Raw genomic sequence first — 19,712 nt, 5'->3', positions numbered from 1 at the left:
TGTTGCAGTCCAGAATGGGTCTGAGGCCCCCTTTTTGCTTTCGGGATTAGGAAGTCGTGGGAGTGGAACCCTTTTCCTTTCATGTCCCGAGGGAGCTCCTCCACCATCCCCAGGTGCAGGAGGTTCTCAATCTCTTCAATGAGGAGTTGCTCGTGAGCAGGGTCCCTGAAGAGGGATGGGAAAGAGGGGAGGTGAGAGGGAGGGGTGGACGAAAACGTCAGGCTGTAGCCTTGTGACAGTATCTGTAACACCCAGCGATCCGAGGTGACCCGCGACCAGGCCGAACAATAGGGATAAAGACGGTCGAGTAAAGAATGGCGTGGATCCTGGGAGCTGACTGGGGCATCGCTCTCAAGTGCACGATCAAAAGGAGTGATTCTGGCCCCCGGGATGCTTTGCCAAGCTGGACTGCGCAGGTGAGTAGGAGGAGGAAGGGTGGCGGCAACTGAAACTCATGTCCCTATCCCTTCTCCTTGCAGACCCCTGACGAGGCTGCCAAGGCCTTGGTGGCAGGGGCGGCTAGAACTGCTTCTGTGCAGACTACTGCGTACGCATGCCCAGCAAGTGAAGGGTGGCCCGAGCGTTCTTTATTCCATGCAGCCTCGTATCCATCTGTTCTGAAAAGAGACCAATCCCATCCAATTGGAGGTCCTGGATCGAAGTCTGCATCTCTTGGGAGAGGCCGGAGGTCTGAAGCCAGGAGCTGCACCTCATAACCACCGTGACCACCCTAGCTGCCGAGTCCCCAAGGGTATTCACAAAATATATGGCATTAGTGGCCACTTACCTGAGGCGTTGAGGAGTCCAGGTCTTTCCATATCTCAGTGATTGGCTCATCAAGGGCAGGTCTCGGGAACAAGTGCAGAGGAGCCATGGCATTTGGAAGGAGCACCTAACCACTACGGTGCCGTCCTCTACCAGGGTGCCGAATTCTTGGGCCAAACCCCACAGAAGGGGCTCCTTGAATTTATGGAGGGAGTCCCATAAGTTACAACTGTATCTGCTCAACAAGACCTGATGGTTCGCCACCTGGAATTGCAGGCTGGCAGTCAAATAAATTTTCCTCCCCAACGGGTCCAGTCTCTTGGCCTCTTGTCTTTTTTGTTGGCTCCAAAGACAACCAACGAGCACAGAGGTGGGTGGATATAAAGGTACTCAAACCCTTTGGCTGGGACAAAGTACTTCTTTTTGGCCCTTTTGGAGGTGGGAGGGCTGGACGACGGGGTTTGCCAGAAGGCCTTGGAAATGTTGAGGACTCAGTCATGCACTGGTAGTGCAACACGGGCAGGGGTAGAGGCTGAGAGGACGTTAAACAAGGTGTCTGCCTGCTCAGCCATCTCCTCCACCTCTAGGCCCAAGTTCCCAGTCGCCTATCGAAGCAGGGCCTGGTGTTCTTTAAAGTTGTTCAGTGGGCTGGCCCTCGAGGGTCCTGCGACCACCTTGTCCTAGGATGAAGATGACGACTGTACCACCAGCGGAAATCCTGGGGCATCATCCCCAATGCGGGGAGAGAGGTTTAGGGGTGGGTGCAGTGTCCTCTACCCCAGCCTCTGAGTACGACCCATGCACCAAGCCTGGTGCCATCGGTACCGCCAACTGTTGCACTGAGGCAGCGGCAGATGAGCAGTGCAAAGGAGTCATTGTCATGACCGGCATGCCCCATGAGCTCCAATAAGGCTGATAAACTGGCCACGGTGGCGCCATCCATGTCCACACAGTCTCACATGCCCAGTTGTGCCGGTGGAGTCTGGGTGAGGGGCTGAACTGCCCTTCCGTGCCAGAGGAATCCCCTTCCGGTGACCATGGTGTGGCCGTTGATGCCTACATCTGGCCACTGACCATCACTGCTGGAGACTGGTGCCCGGAGTGAGAGGATTGGCGCTGGTATCAAGGGGACTGGTGCCGGGGGGACCATAGACAAGACGAGAAGCGCTCCCACGGGACAGGCAACCGAGATCTGCGCTGAGAGGACAACCGGTGGGAAGGCAAACTGTGCCGGCGGTACGGAGACCAGTGTCTTCCCCTAGGCTATCTGCATCGAGACACCGGGGACCGCAATTGTGGTGTCTGAGGTGAGCCCCAGAGGAACTGGGCTGCAAGTCTGGAGATCTGCGGCGTGGAGGTGGAGCACTTGCCTTATCTCAAGAGAATCGGTGGCACTCCACTGCCCCCCAAGGGGTCTTAGCAGCTGGCTTGCTCTTGAAGGGAGCCTCTGCTGTTTCTTGCGGCACGTGCAGTGCCAGCAGCACAAGCAGAGGCCTCTGTTCTCTTGGCACTGGGGGAGCTTCTGGGAAGGCATTGATGCCATCAGGAGTTTGGGTCTCTTACTGCTTCCGGGAGTCAGTGGTGGACCCTTCAAGGGGCTAAGGGCCCCAACCGGGGAGGCACATACAAGTGGCTCCAGAGTGGCCAGGTGGCCTGGGTCCTTTCCCCAATGATCTATGGCCCTTCTTGCCCAGTGCTGGGGAGCTGTGCTTCCTTGTTTTCTTTTTGGGCACCGGCAACAGGGAGTGGTGCCGGGTGGAGTCTGGTGCCTGGGGTGCACTGTGCACCGAGGCCAAGGTACTTGTCGAGTCTTGGCGGGACAGCTCGGAAACCAGATGAAGGGCAGCCTCCATAAGGAGAGCCTGCAAGTGAATATCTCGCTCCTTCGGAGTCCTGAGTCGAAAATTTTTACAAATACGACACTTGTCCTTCACATGTGATTCTCCCAAATACTTAAGGCAGCTGCTATGGGCATAACTTACAGACATAGGCCTGTTACAATCCGCGCAGGGCATGCCCCACCTGGGGCAATGTCCCCACTGGGACTCTAACTTCTAACTACACTTAACAACTACTTAACACTAACTACTAGAAACAAACTATTTACAGGTCCCTAAGCCTTGAAGTCAGAAGGGACGAAACCGCTAGCCCTTGCTATCCAAGGAAAGGAGCTCTGACTAATCACCCTGGGCGATAAGAAGTCACAGAGAAGGCATAGGGCCATCAGTGCCTAATATACCAATGCATGGGCGCGCAGCACTCAAGGGGGCGCCACAGCCGACCCTACGGATACTGGTAAGGCAAAAATCTCCAACAGCTGTGTGAGTGGGCACATGCACACCTAGAATGGAATCTAGATGAGCAAGCACTTGAAGAAGCCATGATTTCCATAAACACCATTACCACGTGCCACTTGTGGAGTTAGGAAGACAGGGGTGTATGGAGAAGTTGACAATCCAGGGTCACTTGCAGGTCTTAAGCTCCACAGAGTTCCTTGGTTCCCAGTGCCCTGCAGGGCCCTCAGCTCACTTAGTCTAGGGTCCCTATGCATGTGAAATATTTCAAAGTTTTAAAACCTTGAGGAAATGCCCAGACAAAAATCTTCATTAAGCCAGAGTAGGGTTGAAAGCACATCAGTAACTTAAGGGTTAAAAACCTTACAAGAATATTGTAGTTAAACAAAAAAAACCAAGCAAAACAAGCAACAGAAAACTAAGAAATACAGGGTTAAGGTTAAACTTAAACTTAAAGAAATTTGAACACTGGAAAGTCTGGAAATGCCCAAGGGCAAAAAACCTGATACAAGCACATGCTAGTAAACAAATCCTGTCAGAAAATAAAAGCATCAGGTGAAGATTCTCTGAACAAAAGTATCAATTATGCAAAAGCTCGTTCACTTAGCAGAGAAACTCTCTCTGCTGTAAATATGAATGCAACCATCATGTAGGGGAAGAAGTCATAAAACTGAGATTTTATTCCTGTATCTGCAGATAGGAGTTCTACCCAAAACGGGGATTATTAGCATGTACCACATGGACTTGGAGAAAAGGGGAGTTTGAATACATTTCTAACATACCTTTTTATTTAGGTGAAAACGAATACCCTTCTGTTATCACTGCTTCCTCTCAGTGTGTCACAGCACCCCAGCATCCATTCTGATAGACATTACACCAACCACTGAAGATTACTTGGAAACCAAACTCAAACTTGAGACAGGCTTTGGTTACTAATATCCTTCTATTTTGGGTGTGATGTCACTAGCAGAGTGCATGCTGGGACATCACACTGAGCAGGAGCCAAAAGGCCCTAAGAGGAAGATGTTAGAAATGTGCTTAAATGAGTCTTCAATGTGTTTATTTTGGATCAGCAGATTAGAGCATTACAGTTTTAATGCTCTGAACCGGAAACAAATATTTAAAAAATAGAAAATTGTTGTCAAAAGACAAGCATTACTTATATACAAATAAAGAGTACTTGTGTGCCAAAATTCTACAGGATACACTTTTGAGGAAGGAATTTATGCACGTGTTACAAGATTAAAAGACTAAAATACATTTTAAAAACATGGCACATAGAAAAGGAAGCAAGCAAGAAGATGAGAAACCAAAGAGAGATCTCAAAAGGCAATATTTTTAGACTAACTCCAGGAAGGAGTTAACACTGATTGATAGTGGATGTATTCTTGGTTGTCAATATAAGCTTTTTGACTGCTTAAGTAGCTACAATAAAGTTTACACTTAGAAATGAAGATTCCAGAAGTGAGATGACATTCTGGACAACTGCAGTCACAGTTGAGAGCAATCTTGCTCAAGTATCCTTCTCCAATGTATGTGTTCTGGGCGTGCCTACTGTATACTCACAAAACACATATATTAGAGTTCCAGTGCTCAGAGTTCTTCCAGCTTTGTATGTGTATTCCCTATCAACCAGATATATGATGAAAAAAAATCAGAGAAAAATAATTCAAAAATAAATTTTACAGTAATGCCCAGATTTTTGAAGGTATTTAGGCCTTGTTATGTTCAGCATTGCAATCTCTTAACTGACTTAGGAACCTAAGCCTCATTTTCAAAAGGGGTTTAGGTGCTTAGGTGCCTAAATCCCACAAATACCTTTTAAAAACCTGGGCCTAAATCACTTTCAAAAATCAGTTAGGTGTTGCAACACTGAGTGCAACAATGCTTAAATACCTTTAAAAATCTGGGCCTAAATTCTTTTGAAGCAGACTCCGTCCATGGCCTCCTTTGAATTCTGTACAAGACTTAAGATTGTCCATGTTCAAAAATAGGAACATTGCTGTTTGGAAATACCACTGATCTATTCTGGTTGTTTAAGAAATATATTTCCAACCAGTTTATCATATCATCTTATTGGAATCTTTGTCCCAAAGCATCTTCAGCCCTGAATCATGTCTAGGAAGTTATTGCACACTGAGGTTAGGCAAAATTTCTCATGATTTCTCAAAATTTCTATTGGTTTTTGGCACAGAGAAGGGTGGATGGCTCCAACGGTGAGATTTCAGTTTTTGTACTGCATCATTCAATTTTGAACATGAGGGTCTGGTCACCGAAAAAGTTGAGTGTCGGTCAAAGTGTATCAATGACTTTATAATACTATTGTTCAAATTACCACCCATAGTACAAAAGCCAAAATCTAGCAATTTATGTCAGATGAATTAAACTTTTGACCTTCAGATGAAGCAACCCAAAGGGTTGTGAGAAGGCTCCAAGATGGAATAAACTGCAATACTTTAGCAATTGGAGTCCACATTTACTGCCTATTTTTGAACACGGGACTGTGTGCATTTTGGAGATAATGAAGCAAGTTTTCTAGAAAACAATGGATATGAGAAACTTGGTCAAAGGAAATGAAGGTTCCTTACTTGTAACCGGAGTTCTTCGGGATGCCTCTGCATATTCACACTTACTTGTGCTGTGCCACCTTGTCGTACCTTGCAGTAGAACCATCTTCTAGCAATACCAGCTAGAGCACTCCTGCACCCCACCCCTCATTATCACGCTGCACCCAGGGTAAGACTACATAGGAGCAGAGCACCCTTACCACCTCAATTCCTCCCACTGCAAAGCCAGAGACACACAAAAATAAGTATTCAGAGGGGAAGGCATGTGGGAAGCGTGAATATACAGAGCCATCTCGAAGAACTCCAGTTACTGAAAAGTAACCTCAATTTTCTTCAAGTGGCTTTGCATATTCCCCACCTATGGGATAGATTGATCAGCAGTTCTGCAACTAATCTGGAGGCAGCAACAGAGTCCTATTTGAATAGAGACTGAAGCACTGCTTTGACAAATCCAGAGCATAGTGCTTAGTGACAGTCTGCACTGAAATCCAGCTAGCAGATTTGCAAATTTCATCAACTGGCATCTGCCTAAGATAGGCAAATGAAGAAGCCGCAGCTCTGGTGAAATGTGGTCAAATCACAGCAGGCACTGGAATTTTTACTAGTATGTAGCATTCAGCACTACATTGTGTAATCCACTGAGAAACAGTCTGGGAAGAAATCATATACCCCATTTGTTTTTTAGCACAAGACACAAACAAGCTAGGATTTATGAAAACTTTTAGTCTTGTCCAAGTAATGGGCGAGGGACCTTTGGGCATCCAAAGTATGTAGGACAGCATCTCCTTTCTTAGAGTGCAGCCTATGGAAAAGAACTGGCAAATTAATGTGGAAAATCAGACACAACCTTAGTTAAGAATCTGAGATCAGGTCTGAAAACTACCTTGTCCTTAGGGAAAGAAGTGAAAAGCAGATCAGCCATAAGGGCATTCAGTTCACTCACTCTCCTTGTGATGGCAATAATGAAACCCGTATTAATAGATAAGTAGTAGAAAAAGCACTAAGCCAAGGGTTTGAAAGGTTTCGCCAGCATGGCCAACACCAAAATGAAGTCCCAAGAAGGGACAGGATCCCCAATGGGGATACACATTTGATAAACCTTTCATAAATCTTTTAATTAAACAATGAACAAACAGTGATCTACTATCAACTAGATTGTGATATACAGAGATGGCTGCCAAGTCAACTTTTAACAGTGAGTTAGATAATCCATGATTCTTTCAGTATTCCAGATCACAAGATATAGAAGCTGATATGGGGGAGATAGAATCTCCCTTCAGCCATGCCTCAAATCTGGATCACATTAGACATTAACAGTTTCTAGTGGATTGTTTTCTACAATTAACTAGTATATCCTGCAGATGAAGAATATGGATTGCTCAGGAGCAGACAGAGTCAAAGTCCAATCACCCACTCCATCAGGTGAAGAGTCCGGATGAAAGCTCCTGCCCTCCGGGTAGGACAGTAGATGTGGAGATCAAGGAAGACACACAAAAACTCCACCACTTGGTGGAAGGAGATTGGTAAACAACTGCTGAAATGGCCAACCTGGCACAATTAGTATCGTCCTCGCTACTGTCTGGATCAACAGAGAAGCACGAAAAAACATACATCAAGCCATTCCCCCCAGTGGAGAAAGAAGGCATCCAACTGGGACGGTCTGTCCTTGCCCACTCTGGAACAAAAAAGGAAACAATTTTTGTTGACTTTTGTTGTGAATAGTTCCACATCTGGTTGACTCCAGCTGGAGAATACAGTCTGAACCAAGTGAGCCTTCACGGACCATTTGTGAATCATTGGCTAAGATGATCTGCTGTTCCCTGCTACATGTAAAGAGACAGACTAATGTCATGATGAATACACCAATCCCATAGATTTATTGCCTTTCCACGCAGGAGAAATACATCACTGATGTACTGTCCAATCTGAGAGCCAGAAGAACAGTTCTTAATTTCAATATGCAAATGTGCAGGATTCTCTGCTAAAAAGACAAGTGCCCTTGAACTGTCAAATGGTTCAGATACACCCTCCCCATATCCTCAGCCCTTAGTTGATATGTCTGAAATCACTATCCAGGTTGGACCCATACACCCCTGAGCACATTTGTTCTTACTGACCACCAATCTTGGGACACTATCATCATCTAAGGCATGGGTATCAACAACTGAAGACTGTCTGTCTCAATTTGGTCTGTAGACGAAGGCATCTACTGCCGCATAGATCTCATTCTCAGACAGATCTCATTCTCAAACAGGCAAACAGAGTCTCATAGTAGACCCATGAAGAACTTTACTCTCTGGATCTTTAACAAATACTGGCTTGTTTTGACAAATCTATACTCTGGCAGAAAAGCTCTCCCCTCGATGGAGTCTAGTATAGCGCCTATAAAAGGGATCCTTTGTGAAGGGCAGAAGATTGACTTTGGGTGGAGAAAGAGCCCTAAAATCTGAAAAGAGATCGGTGATGAAGATTATTTAACAGATCTTCATTCATAGAAACCTTCAGAAGCCAGTCATCTAAACAGCGATTAACAAAAATGCCCTGATTCCTCAGATGAGCCCCCCCCTACCCCGAGAGAGACATTTTGTAAAAACTCTGCTTTCTTCCTCTATCTCCTTCTTGGTAAAAATCTAGATTTGGAATAGAGTGAACCAGGGACAACAATAGATCTGGCAGAAGATCTGAGGAGCCAGCTTTTTGTGGAGATCCTGTAGGGGTCCTAGGAGGAGGGAGCATAAGAGGATCTGTGAAAGGGACCTTGATGCCCTCTAGCCTCCTCTTCCTGACAGGGGGCAAAGATGATGATCTTGGAGTTGAGGAAACATACCTCCTCTTAGAGCTCTTGCATTTCACTCTTGGATCAGACATGTGCAGTGGCATCAAAAGGTGAACCTAGGCTAACACAATGATTTAACTCCCTGGAACTGAGGATGTAGCTGGAACCAAAATGGGAGCCAAAATGAGAGCCAAACTACAGATCTGAAGATTGAGACGATATCATATCTAGTGTTACATGCAAGTCCATCTCCCGTGCTACTGACGCAAAAGTCCGCGTTTCAGAGCCGGGAATGCCCTGGTCTGAATCAGATGGATCTGACAGCTCTGATGCCTGTGCTGGGAACCAGAACCACTCACTGTGGCCACTTTGTCCTTATGCCTCTCTCTTCAGTGCCATTACTGTCAGCACCAAAGGCACTACCTACCCTGGTTCTGGCACACCAATGGACTCAATCTTCCTACATCTGTAAGTGGACTTTGAAGCTGATCCTAGTCCTGCCACCACATGTGTTCCTTCAGGATCAGAAAGCTGTAAGGCACAAAATATGGCACCAGTGAGGGTGGATCACTTCTCGGCCTCTCCTCCAGAACTGGGCAGTGGTATCCGATCACGTGGCCTCCAGTTTGGCCATGTGTCACCTCAAAGTCTTAACTGAGGAAACCGCAAGGATTGGGTCTGGTCCCAATTCAGGATTCGGCCTCTTGGAACCCTTCAGTCCTTTGTTGGGGGGAGCAACAGAGGCAGAGAATGGCCTTTGCAACCTTGGATTGGAGGATTGCTCAGAACCAGAGGGTCTGGTCTTGAGAGCTTCTTTCCATAGTAGGCGCTGCAGCTGAGTCTCCCTGTCCTTGTGGGCTCTGGGAGTAAAGGTCCTACAAATCAAACAATTAAAAGGTGAACGTCTTTCTCCCAAGCACTTGAGGCACTGCACGTGGTTTTTGTGCACCTGGGAGATAGCTGGGCAGGAAATGCACCTCTTAATACCCAGCTTCTTCACTTCCACCATATCACGGAACTGAAAATGAATCACTGACTAAATCAACACCTAACAGTAATTATCTAAGAAAAAACCCCCAGCTCTCAAGAGACCGGAGAGGTTCATATATGTTTGTGGCATGTGGTTGGAAGGAACTGAGGTGGTGAGGGTGTTCCGCCCTCTATATAGCCTTGCCTTTGGCATGGTGTGACGTTGGGCGGGGGGGTGAGGGGGAGGCACAAGAGTGCTCTAGCTAATACTGCTAGAAGAAGGTTCTACCACATGGCACCATAAGGTGACACAGTACCCATAAGTGACAATATGCAGAGCTACTTGAAGATCACCAAGGAAATGACCCACATCTGCAGGGTTTAAATGTTAAGTTTAAAAAAAAAATACACAGTTACAGATCTTTAAGGGGCATTCAGAGGCAAAAGGAATTCTAATCTTAAGAAGGTTTCCACTTTGAAATTATCATTTCAAATTCAAAGATCTGCCTAAACAATTTAAGAGTTTTACACCAGTTTTAGTAACTTTCTTATAAGAATAAAATTAAGGGCTTGATTACTTACGGAAAACTTTCTGCACTGTGTAAGTTGTTCGCACGCAATAAGCCATAGAGAGAAACATGTGTGCTCTCTGCTGAAGAGTTCAAGTCATGCTCTTTACCTTCTCTAATCATCGTACGTTTAAGCAGACCGGAACATTTCAAAGCCAGTTCCAAAGCATCCATCCAACACCTGCCTAAAGATAGATGCTTGTTAGTAATGGAATTTGATATTGTTCACTTCACAATGATGAGCTATTTAGGGCCCCCTTTTACCTTATCTTTGAAAGGCACATACTGGAATAATAAATGCACACTCACTCCACACACTTTAGGTGACTTTGATTTTAATATCATTCCAGACCTAAAATATAAAAATAACTTACTCCCTATCTAGATGTGAAAGGGACTCCAGGGTAGGACCAACAAGGGTCTAGACCAGAACGTTATAACTAAGGCTACGATTATGTCACAGAGGTCACGGAATCCATGACTTCCGGAGACCTATTTGACATTATCTGCTTCAGCTCCGCGTCCGGAGCTGTCAGCCAATGGGGGCCCCAGAGCTCTCAGCTGCCAACCCCAGAGCTCCAAGGCATGGCGGGGGCCCCTGCAGGTCCACGCTGCGACGGGGGGCCCCGCAGGTCCAAGCCACCAGCCCCGGAGCTCCAAGCTTCTGTGGGATGGTGGTGGGGACTCTGGAGCTCCCAGCCACCGCAAGCAACAGCAGCGATGGGTGATGTTGGAATGGTGCCAAATTATTATTGTGAATTACTGTGATTGATATGAATGAATGTGATGAACATGAGTTTGGTATGGCTTGGTATGTTTGAATTGGCTAGAGGATTCTGGGAGCAGGGATCTCTTAGCATCAGACTGTTTGTGTGGAAATTTACTGAATGCGCTGAAATTGCACTTGAATGGTTAATCAGAGGCTCTATCTGTGTGTCTTTCAGCAAGGAACTCTGGTCATATCACCTAATGGCCAGCTCACAAAAGTAAAGAAAACGCAGAAGTGAGCTTGGTATTGAATGACCAAGGTCAAAATGACCCTTTAGGATGGCACCACACTAAGAGCTCAAGTGAATGATTGATGAGAGGGTAAATGTTAACTGATCTTTTGTCTCTGTCTGTTTTGCAGTCCCTTTTAAAATATTAATTAGAAAAACCAGTAATGGAACGCCCACAGGGCATATTCCTGGGATGTGACTGCTTTGAGAGCAAGGAGTATAAATGTTAAGAATACCATACATGCAGAGTTAGTTCGTCAGTTAGCTCTCCAATTAACATCTGAAGAGGTCTGCAACGCTGTAAGACAGAGGGTCTTAGGGTAGCCAACACCCTGCTACAAGGGACTTTTATAGGACTTTTGAACCAGAGGACCTCGGGGTAACCAAGTACTTGAGAAGAAAAGAGAAGAGAGAAGAAAAGAGAAGAGAAGAGTCTCTATCTAGGACTGATAGCTTTACCTGCTTTGTTTGCCAGTCAGGATACTGTGTAGGGCCAAGATAGTTACTGAGGGTTTATGCTTGGGGAACTGAGGCTTATTAGGAAGACGTATTACATAACCTTTTATAGCTTGTGTGATTCTCTCTCAAACAAATTGCTGTGCATTGAGCAAATTGAATCTGAATTTTCAGTGGTACCGGTAACAATCTGCCAAGCCGTGGGCCGTAAAGATCCGTTTCAGCAGGTGATGGACCCCCCCATTCCCCATTTTGTCACAGTTATTTTTATTAAGAATCATGGACAGGTCACAGGCTTCTGTGAATTTCTGTTTATTGCCTGTGACTTTTACTAAAAGTAACCGAGACAAAATCTTAGCCTTAGTTATAACAGAAGAAGCCACTGCAGATAGGCCTTTTCCCTAACAGAGACAGACTGCCACCTCCCTTCTTGGCCTGCCAATGGATGCAGACACTCACTCTTCATCTCCAACCTTTCACCTCATTCAGAAGGACAATCATCCTCCTGCTCCCCTAACCAAATATGCACTTTAAGCAGTTAGAAAATGTTACTATCTTGACAGCATTTCTATTGTTCTCTAGTATTTCTCTGTTCTATCAAACCACAATACACTCAACTTTCAAGTATGGGGTGTCAATTGTACCAAATTCTCCTTCCCCGTTCGCAATATTTTTGTTCCTGATTGCGAATATGTAAAACTTCAGTACTTTCTTAAAGGCATCTGCTTACAAAGAAACATCAGCAAATGTCCAATTCAGACATTCCATTCTTTATACATACTTACATTTTAACTTTACAATTATACTGAGGAAACATTTTCACTAAGTGGTCCACAATAACATGAACTTTTTTCCCCTGACTAATTAATTCAGAACCCAGCTAATGTTTGATTGGTTCAAATTACTCCTGCCAACGTACCATTTCTCCATTCACAACAGTGACCTTTATCTGCTATTGTGCTTCGTCACCTAACTTTATTAGATCCCTCTGCTGTTCCCTACAGCCGTCTCTAGATTTGGCTAACTTAAATAATTCTGTCATATGCAAAATTTGCCACTTCTATTTACTAATGCTCTGCAAAAGGGATCAAACACCAACCAGTCCTAGAACAGAACCTTTGGGCATCCAACCATTAACTTTTTGCCATCTTGAAAACTGACCATTTATTCCTCCTCTGTTTTCTGTCCCTGTTTTGTTGATACAGGGAACTCTAATAGACTAGACCGAAGATTATAGTTGAAAGACCACAGACAAAACTGTTTGTTTTTTTCCACTGCGTTACTTTAAGTATCCCCATCTTTACTATTTCCCATGTTTGTTCAATTTTCTGGGGTCTTTCAACAGCAAAAGGGGAGCAAAAAGAATTTGGAAAAATAAGAAATTGATTGTAAAACCAAATAAATTGAAAGTGAACTTAGGACAACTAGGTCCTGAAATTACTTTTCACTCATTTCTTGAGATTTACTACATTTTCAGTTGGCCATAATCCTCTCAACAATAAGATCTATATAAAATGTATATTGCAGTGCTAAGTTAATTAACTAGTGCAGTTGCATAGCAGCTACTCACCAAAGTTACACAACAGTCTTTTGAAATTCTTTCTAATTTAGAATCTTCCAAGATATTTGGCATTTAATGTGGACTAACACCTCTTCTACAAGGCTGTGTTTGTTAGTCTCTTAAGTAGGCTCAAACGTTTAGTTTAAGGGACTCAAAATTTATAACTACTAAAACTTTGCAAAGTTACTTCATGATATGAAATAAAAATGCTTGCATTATAGCTATCTAATATATTGGGTTAAAAAAAAAGCATGTTCAACTGAACTACGGATCTGCAAATATGATGCTGTAACACTGTACAAGAGAAATGGAATAATTTGAATCTCTAATAAGCAAGCACTTCAAAAATGAAAAATCAAAACAAAACAAGAAAATTTACTTACCATCTGATTCTGAAGCTGCTCGGATGATCAAATAACTTCCAGGTAATGGCTGAGTTATAGAACCAACCGCTTCACCTTTAGGACCCTAGAAATATATGAATACAACATCCATAGACATTATTTTGAATCAGCTGTTTCATGGCTTGTTTGCTGTAGTAACAAGCTGATTACAATGCAGGAAGCTCTACTGTCACTCACAGCAACAACTAATGAAGATATGGTTCTGTAGAGGAGTTGCCTCCTTTCATTGGATTTTCCTCTTCAGACACTTATCTTAAAGTGGGGTTGAGTTGAGAACCACACTTTAAAGAGAAAGGTCTTCAGTTTATTCCAATTTATTTTTTAAAATTAATCTGGAGACTTTAGTTGACTTGGCAAATAACTTCTATCACCTGGCCTGTCAGCAGCACCCCGTGCTCTCTTACCTTGTTTCCTTGCCTCCTCCTCTAAATCAGGTTATAATGGAGGTACCTTCCTCCCCTCACAGAAACGGACTTATGAGTAGGTGGCAAGGATACTATCTGTCCTAGGTACTTCTTTGACCCTCATCACTGTAGATTCCAAGTGCCTTCTGCAAGCGGAATCAGCAGGAGAGGGTGCCACTCTGTGTCCAAACAGGAAGCGATGGCAAAGGATGCAAAGCTCCAGATACAAATCTCAAATTAAACTTAGGGCTGAGAATTAATCGCAGTTAACTCATGCGATTAACTCAAAAAACCCGATCACGATTACAAAAATTAATCACGATTAATCGCACTGTTAAACAATAGAATACCAATTGAAATGTATAATATTTTTGGATGTTTTTCTACATTTTTAAATATATTGATTTCAATTACACCACAGTATACAAAGTTGACAGTGCTCAGTTTGTATTATTTTTTATTGCAAATATTCGCGCTGTAAAAATTGCCAATGAAAGAAAGAGTATTTTTCAATTCACCCAATACAGTTCTTTATCGTGTAAGTGCAACTTACAAATGTAGATTCTTTTTTGTTACATAACTACACTCAAAAACAAAACAATGTAAAACTTTAGAGCCTACATGTCCACTTACTTCTACTTCTACTTACTTCTTACGTCTACTTCTTGTTCAGCCAATTGCTAAGACAAACAAGTTTGTTTGCAATTACGGGAGATAATGCTGGCAGCTTCCTATTTACATGTCACCTGAAAGTGAGAACAGGCGCTCACATGGCACTTTGTAGCCAGCATTTCAAGGTATTTACATGACAGTTATGCTTAACATTTGTATGCCCCTTCATGCTTGGGCCACAATTCCAGAGGACATTCTTCCATGCTGATGATGCTCGTTAAAAAAATGCATTAATTAAATTTGTGACTGAACTCCTTGGGGGAGAAGTCTCCTACTCTGTTTTACCTGCATTCTGCCATATATTTCATGTTATAGCATTCTCGGATAATGACCCAGCACATGTTGTTAGTTTTAAGAACACTTTCACTGCAGATTTAACAAAACACAAAGAAGGTACCAATGTGAGATTTCTAAAGATACCTACATCACTCGACCCAAGGTTTAAGAATCTGAAGTGCCTTCCAAAATCTGAAAGGGACGAGGTGTAGAGCATGCTTTCAGAAGTCTTCAAAGAGCAACACTCAGATGCGGAAACTACAGAACCTGAACCACCAAAAGAGAAAATCAACCTTTCTTCTGGCGGCATCTGACTCAGATGATGAAAATGAACAAGCATATGTCTGCACTAGTTTGGATGGTTATCAAGCAGAACCCGTTATCAGCATGGATGCATGGTTGAAGCATGAAGGGACATATTAATATTTAGTGCATCTGGCACATAAATATCTTGCAATGCCAGCTACAACAGTGCCATCCGAACACCTGTTCTCACTTTCAGGTGACATTGTAAACAAGAAGCAGGCAACATTATCTCCTGCAAATGTAAACAAACTTGTTTGTCTGAACGATTGACTGAACAAGAAGTAGGACTGAGTGGATTTGCAGGCTCTAAAGTTTTATATTGTTTTATTTTTGAATGCAGGTTTTTTTGTACATAATTCTACATTTGTAAGTTCAACTTCCATGATAAAGAGATTGCACTGCAGTACTTTTATGAGATGAATTGAAAAAAAATTTTGTTTTGTTTTTTTACAGTGCAAATATTTGTAATGAAAAATAAAGTGAGCACTGTATACTTCGTATTCTGTTTTGTAATTGAAATCAATATATTGAAAATGTAGAAAATATCCAAAACTATTTTAAAAAGGTATTATATTATTAACAGTGCGATTAATCACAATTATTTTTTTAATCACTTGACAGACCTAAATAAACTAAAAATTCCAGATGTTTAAAACATTTCTTTAGAAACAGTGCCATTGCTACAGATATTTCTATTTCTCTCAAGTGTGCTTAGAGAATATAAAAGATTGAAAATACCACTCAAGAGCCCACTCTAAAAACAGTTAAGTTAGAGGAATTTTAAGACAACTGATAGGTAAAAGGGTTTGCATTAGGTTTGTAGCCACAGTTGGACGATACGTTAAACCTACTGTCAATCAGCCTAATTGATAAGAAAATCTGTTTGGGTCTTGGGGGGTGGACTTCCCCCAGTGAATCTAATGAGAAACTGGTAAGTTAGAAGAGGGAATGTAAAAGCAAGAAGTTTTGAACAAAAGCAAGTAAAGAGGAAGTTAGTGACCTGTAATGGAGGTTCTTAGAGATGTGTAGTCCCTATCTGTATTCCACTGTGAGTTATGCATGTGTACTCTGTGCCTGGAGCTGGAGAATTTGAAAATAGGTCACTTGGTCCAAGCATGTGTCCTGGCTCTTCGAGCCCCCATCCAAGGACATAAAGGGTGGGGCAGACCAACCATCTCTCCTGCAAATCAGAGAAGATCCAAAACAGAGAAGAAAGAGGGAGGGTAATGAAATACAGATGAGGACCACACGTCTCGAAGAACCTCCATTACAGGTTAATAACCTCCTCTTCTAGTGACGGTTCCTATTATATTCCGCCGTGGGTGACGGATAAGCACTACTGCAGTAGGAGGAAGGTGTGAGGATGTAGACAGTAGAACTGAGTGGAGGACCCCAGTCCCAAAGAATGTATCAGCAGAGGAGTCCTGCACCTGGGCATAATGTCTTGCAAATGCATAAACAGAGCCTCATCTGGCCACTTTACAGATATCAAGGAAAGGCACCTTCTGAAATGATGCCATAGTTATTGCTTGTGCTCTTTTGGAATGAGCTCTCACCTCCTTGGTGTGAAGGGGGGAGAAGGTTTGATAGCTGATAAAATAGAATGCAGCTAGATATCCATTTGGAGATTCTCTAGGAGGAGATGGCGTGTCCCCCGATTCCTTCTGCTATGGTGATAAAAAGTCTTGGGGATTTCCTGATTGGTTTTGTTTTTTGCAGTTACAAGCCCAAGGCTTGCTGAACATCAAGGAATCGGAGTCTTTTCTTCCCAAAACCACATGCTTCCACAGAGGAAGACACAGGTAAGTGAATCAATTGGTTAAGGTGAAATTCTGAAACTTCTTTGGTGGTGAATTTGGGGTGTAGCTAGATGCAAAGAAAACTTATCCTTATGGAATACAGTGTAAGAAGGATCTGCCATCATCAGTCCAAGCTTGCCAACCCTTCTACCTGAGGTGATGCCTACGAAGAAAGCAACCTTCATGGAAAGGAGAGAGACAGAGCAAGAAGCTAAAGGTTCAAAGGGGAGCCTTATGGGTACTGAGAGAAACCAGGTTCAGGTCCCATTGGTGAGTGAGCTTCTGAATAGGCGGGAAGGTTCTGTTGATTAAGCCTTTCCAGAATCTAGTGGTGAGTGGATGTGCGAAGACCAAGTAGTCCTGAGGAGGTGGATGTTATGCACTGATTGCCACCAAATGGACTCACAAGGAGCCGATGGACGGGCCTGATATCTTCAGAGAGAGGCTATAGTCCAAGATGAGAGGATTATTGGCAGTTTCTAGAAGAATGGTCCTTTGTTGTGTTCAAGAAGAAAAGCACCTTCATTTCGCTATTAACATCTTACTCCTATTGTTCGTTAATTTTTCCCATTCTCAGTCAATTCCCCCAGGAGCATAAAACCTGTACAAGTTTTAAGGCCCCTACATTGCCAGAGAGATGTAAAGTCTTATAAATGACAGTAAGGGAATCAGCTAGGAAGATCTATGTACTTTCTCACTTTTTTCCTGTGCCAAAGTGGCACAATGGAGTTAGATTACAGCTCAGGATTTATTTTACTTACCCATTAAAAAAAAGAAAAGACAAGACTTTGAGGGCAAATAAAACATTTATCAAGCAGTCAATAAAATATCAGGACAATCAGAACCAAGCACTTCCCAAAGTACCCAGCTAGGTCCAGGACAATGATTAGCAAAACTGTACGACTTTCACATGTGAAAAAGTCTGAGCAATTTAAAATGACATTCTACTTTTCTTTTTCCCTCCTTCTGTTTGGTGTTCTGTAACGTAATTTCAATGAAAATTCAGGATTATAACTGGAATGCAGGGTATTAATTACCAAGTGTTCGTAACTTTTCTTTCATGTGTTTAGGAAATGCTGAAAAGTTATTGTGACTTTTTTTCTGTATTGTAGTTTAAATAAATTATTAAAACAATTGAAACTGGTGAGATTATATTGCATTATTTTGACAAATATAATATGCAGAATTTTTAGTTTTTTGGAGCAAAAGCCTCCCAGGAGTAACATCTTCTAATAGAATTCTTCCTAATATTAGATGACTGTCTCACAAGGCTGGGTTAGATTTACTCCCAACTGAACATTCTAACGATGATACCCATCCAAATATCAAGCCCTGAGATGGAACGAATGCAGATCAGGGTGCTTGATCTTGCTGTTCCATTGGGTCAGGAGCTCAGGAAACATTGGGAGGAGGATTAGTAGCCGGGATGACATGTATAGGAGGTTGGGAAACCAGAACTGTCTGGGCCAGTAAGGGGCGATCAGGATGACCCCTGCCCTGCCAGACTTTGTATAAAATTCATGGTAGAAGCAATAGAAGAGGAAAGGCATAATTGAACTGGTCTGACCAAGGAAGAAGCAGAGCATCACCCTGGGAGTAGATGTGAGGAGTTCCCCCCGGGGTGCCACCTGGAACTGGGGTACCACTGAGCCCTCTGACCCAACAGCCTGGGCTCCCTTTCACACTGTGCTGCTGGGACAAGCTGCAGACCTGCTCCTGGTCCTACACTTTCTCCAGCATTCATACAGGTAGGGACACACCCAGCTGCAATTACACGCAGACACTCTGACCAGCCACTGCATAAACCATCAATAGAGAGGCTACAGCCAAAACAACCACCAGTTTTCCATCCTAGGACCCCAGAGCTGTAGCATCCTGCCCTGGTCAAAACCCTGACCAGTATGAATTTATTATCCAGGTCGCCTCCCACTCAATGTGGAGAGGAAATGCAACAAGCCTATGTTAAACCAAGCTGAGCTTTTTCCCCAGGCACTTCACTTAAAGGCACACTGGGTTTAAATTAAAACATAAAACAAGTTTATTAACTACAAAAGATAGATTTTAAGTGATTATAAAGGATAGCAAACAGATCAAAGCAGATTACCTAGTAAATAAACAAAAACACAAAAACACACTAGAAAAATAGTATTTGAATTAATCTCTCACCCTGACTGATGATACAAGCAGGCTGGCAGATTCTCAAGGTACAAGCTGCACTTGATTTACAGCTTGGAATCCCCAGGTTTTACATACACAGGCTAGAAATCCCTTTAGCCTTGGTCCAGCACTTCCTCCAGTTCCTCAGCTGTTTCCAGGAGTCCTCTTGCGTAGGGAGTGAAGAACAACCGATGATGTCACTCCATGCCTTATATAGCTTTAGTACATTGCGGGAACCCTTTGTCCCAAAACCAGTTCCCAGACAAGCGTGTTGAAAAATACAGACACTCCAAAATAGAGTCCAGAGTCATGTGGCCTGGTCATATGCCCTTGTAGAGTCATAGCAGCCATTATTTACAGGAAAAAGAAAAGGAGTACTTGTGGCACCTTAGAGACTAACCGAATTTATTTGAGCATAAGCTTTCGTGAGCTACAGCTCACTTCATCGGATGCATAAGTGAGCTGTAGCTCACGAAAGCTTATGCTCAAATAAATTGGTTAGTCTCTAAGGTGCCACAAGTACTCCTTTTCTTTTTGCAAATACAGACTAACACGGCTGTTACTCTGAAACCTGTCATTATTTACAGGCTGTCTGGAGCCTTCTCAGGAAGGCTCACCAGGTGGGAGATAAGTTTCTCCTAAGGCCTATTGTTTTCCCTAATGATTCATTACCCGGAATAAGCCCTTCCCAACCAGCTATCTAGACTGAAAGCATCTTGCCTAGTGGGCATCGCCCAGG

At 43.3% G+C, this 19,712-nt stretch overlaps 1 protein-coding gene and 1 long non-coding RNA gene across 3 annotated transcripts in view; one reads left to right on the top strand and one right to left on the bottom strand.

Annotated features, from left to right (window-relative positions):
- OSBPL8 (oxysterol binding protein like 8) overlaps positions 1–19,712 on the bottom strand; it is a 190,503-nt gene that overhangs the window by 31,470 nt on the left and 139,321 nt on the right. For both annotated transcript variants that reach the window (XM_077832720.1, XM_077832714.1), the window contains 2 exons: positions 13,339–13,423; positions 9,954–10,125 (listed from right to left, as the gene is read on the bottom strand). In XM_077832720.1, coding sequence (XP_077688846.1) covers positions 9,954–10,125; positions 13,339–13,423 — 257 coding nt within the window. The remainder of the gene's footprint in view (positions 1–9,953; positions 10,126–13,338; positions 13,424–19,712) is intronic.
- The window catches only part of LOC144274007 (uncharacterized), a 41,510-nt gene that overhangs the window by 17,739 nt on the left and 4,059 nt on the right, over positions 1–19,712 (top strand). Inside the window, exon 2 of the long non-coding RNA XR_013347833.1 lies at positions 16,737–16,819. This is a non-coding gene — a long non-coding RNA (uncharacterized LOC144274007). The remainder of the gene's footprint in view (positions 1–16,736; positions 16,820–19,712) is intronic.

Source organism: Eretmochelys imbricata, chromosome 1 (genome assembly GCF_965152235.1).
Source record: "Eretmochelys imbricata isolate rEreImb1 chromosome 1, rEreImb1.hap1, whole genome shotgun sequence".
Classification (NCBI taxonomy): domain Eukaryota; kingdom Metazoa; phylum Chordata; order Testudines; family Cheloniidae; genus Eretmochelys; species Eretmochelys imbricata.
This window is presented reverse-complemented; position numbering and strand designations above follow the sequence as displayed.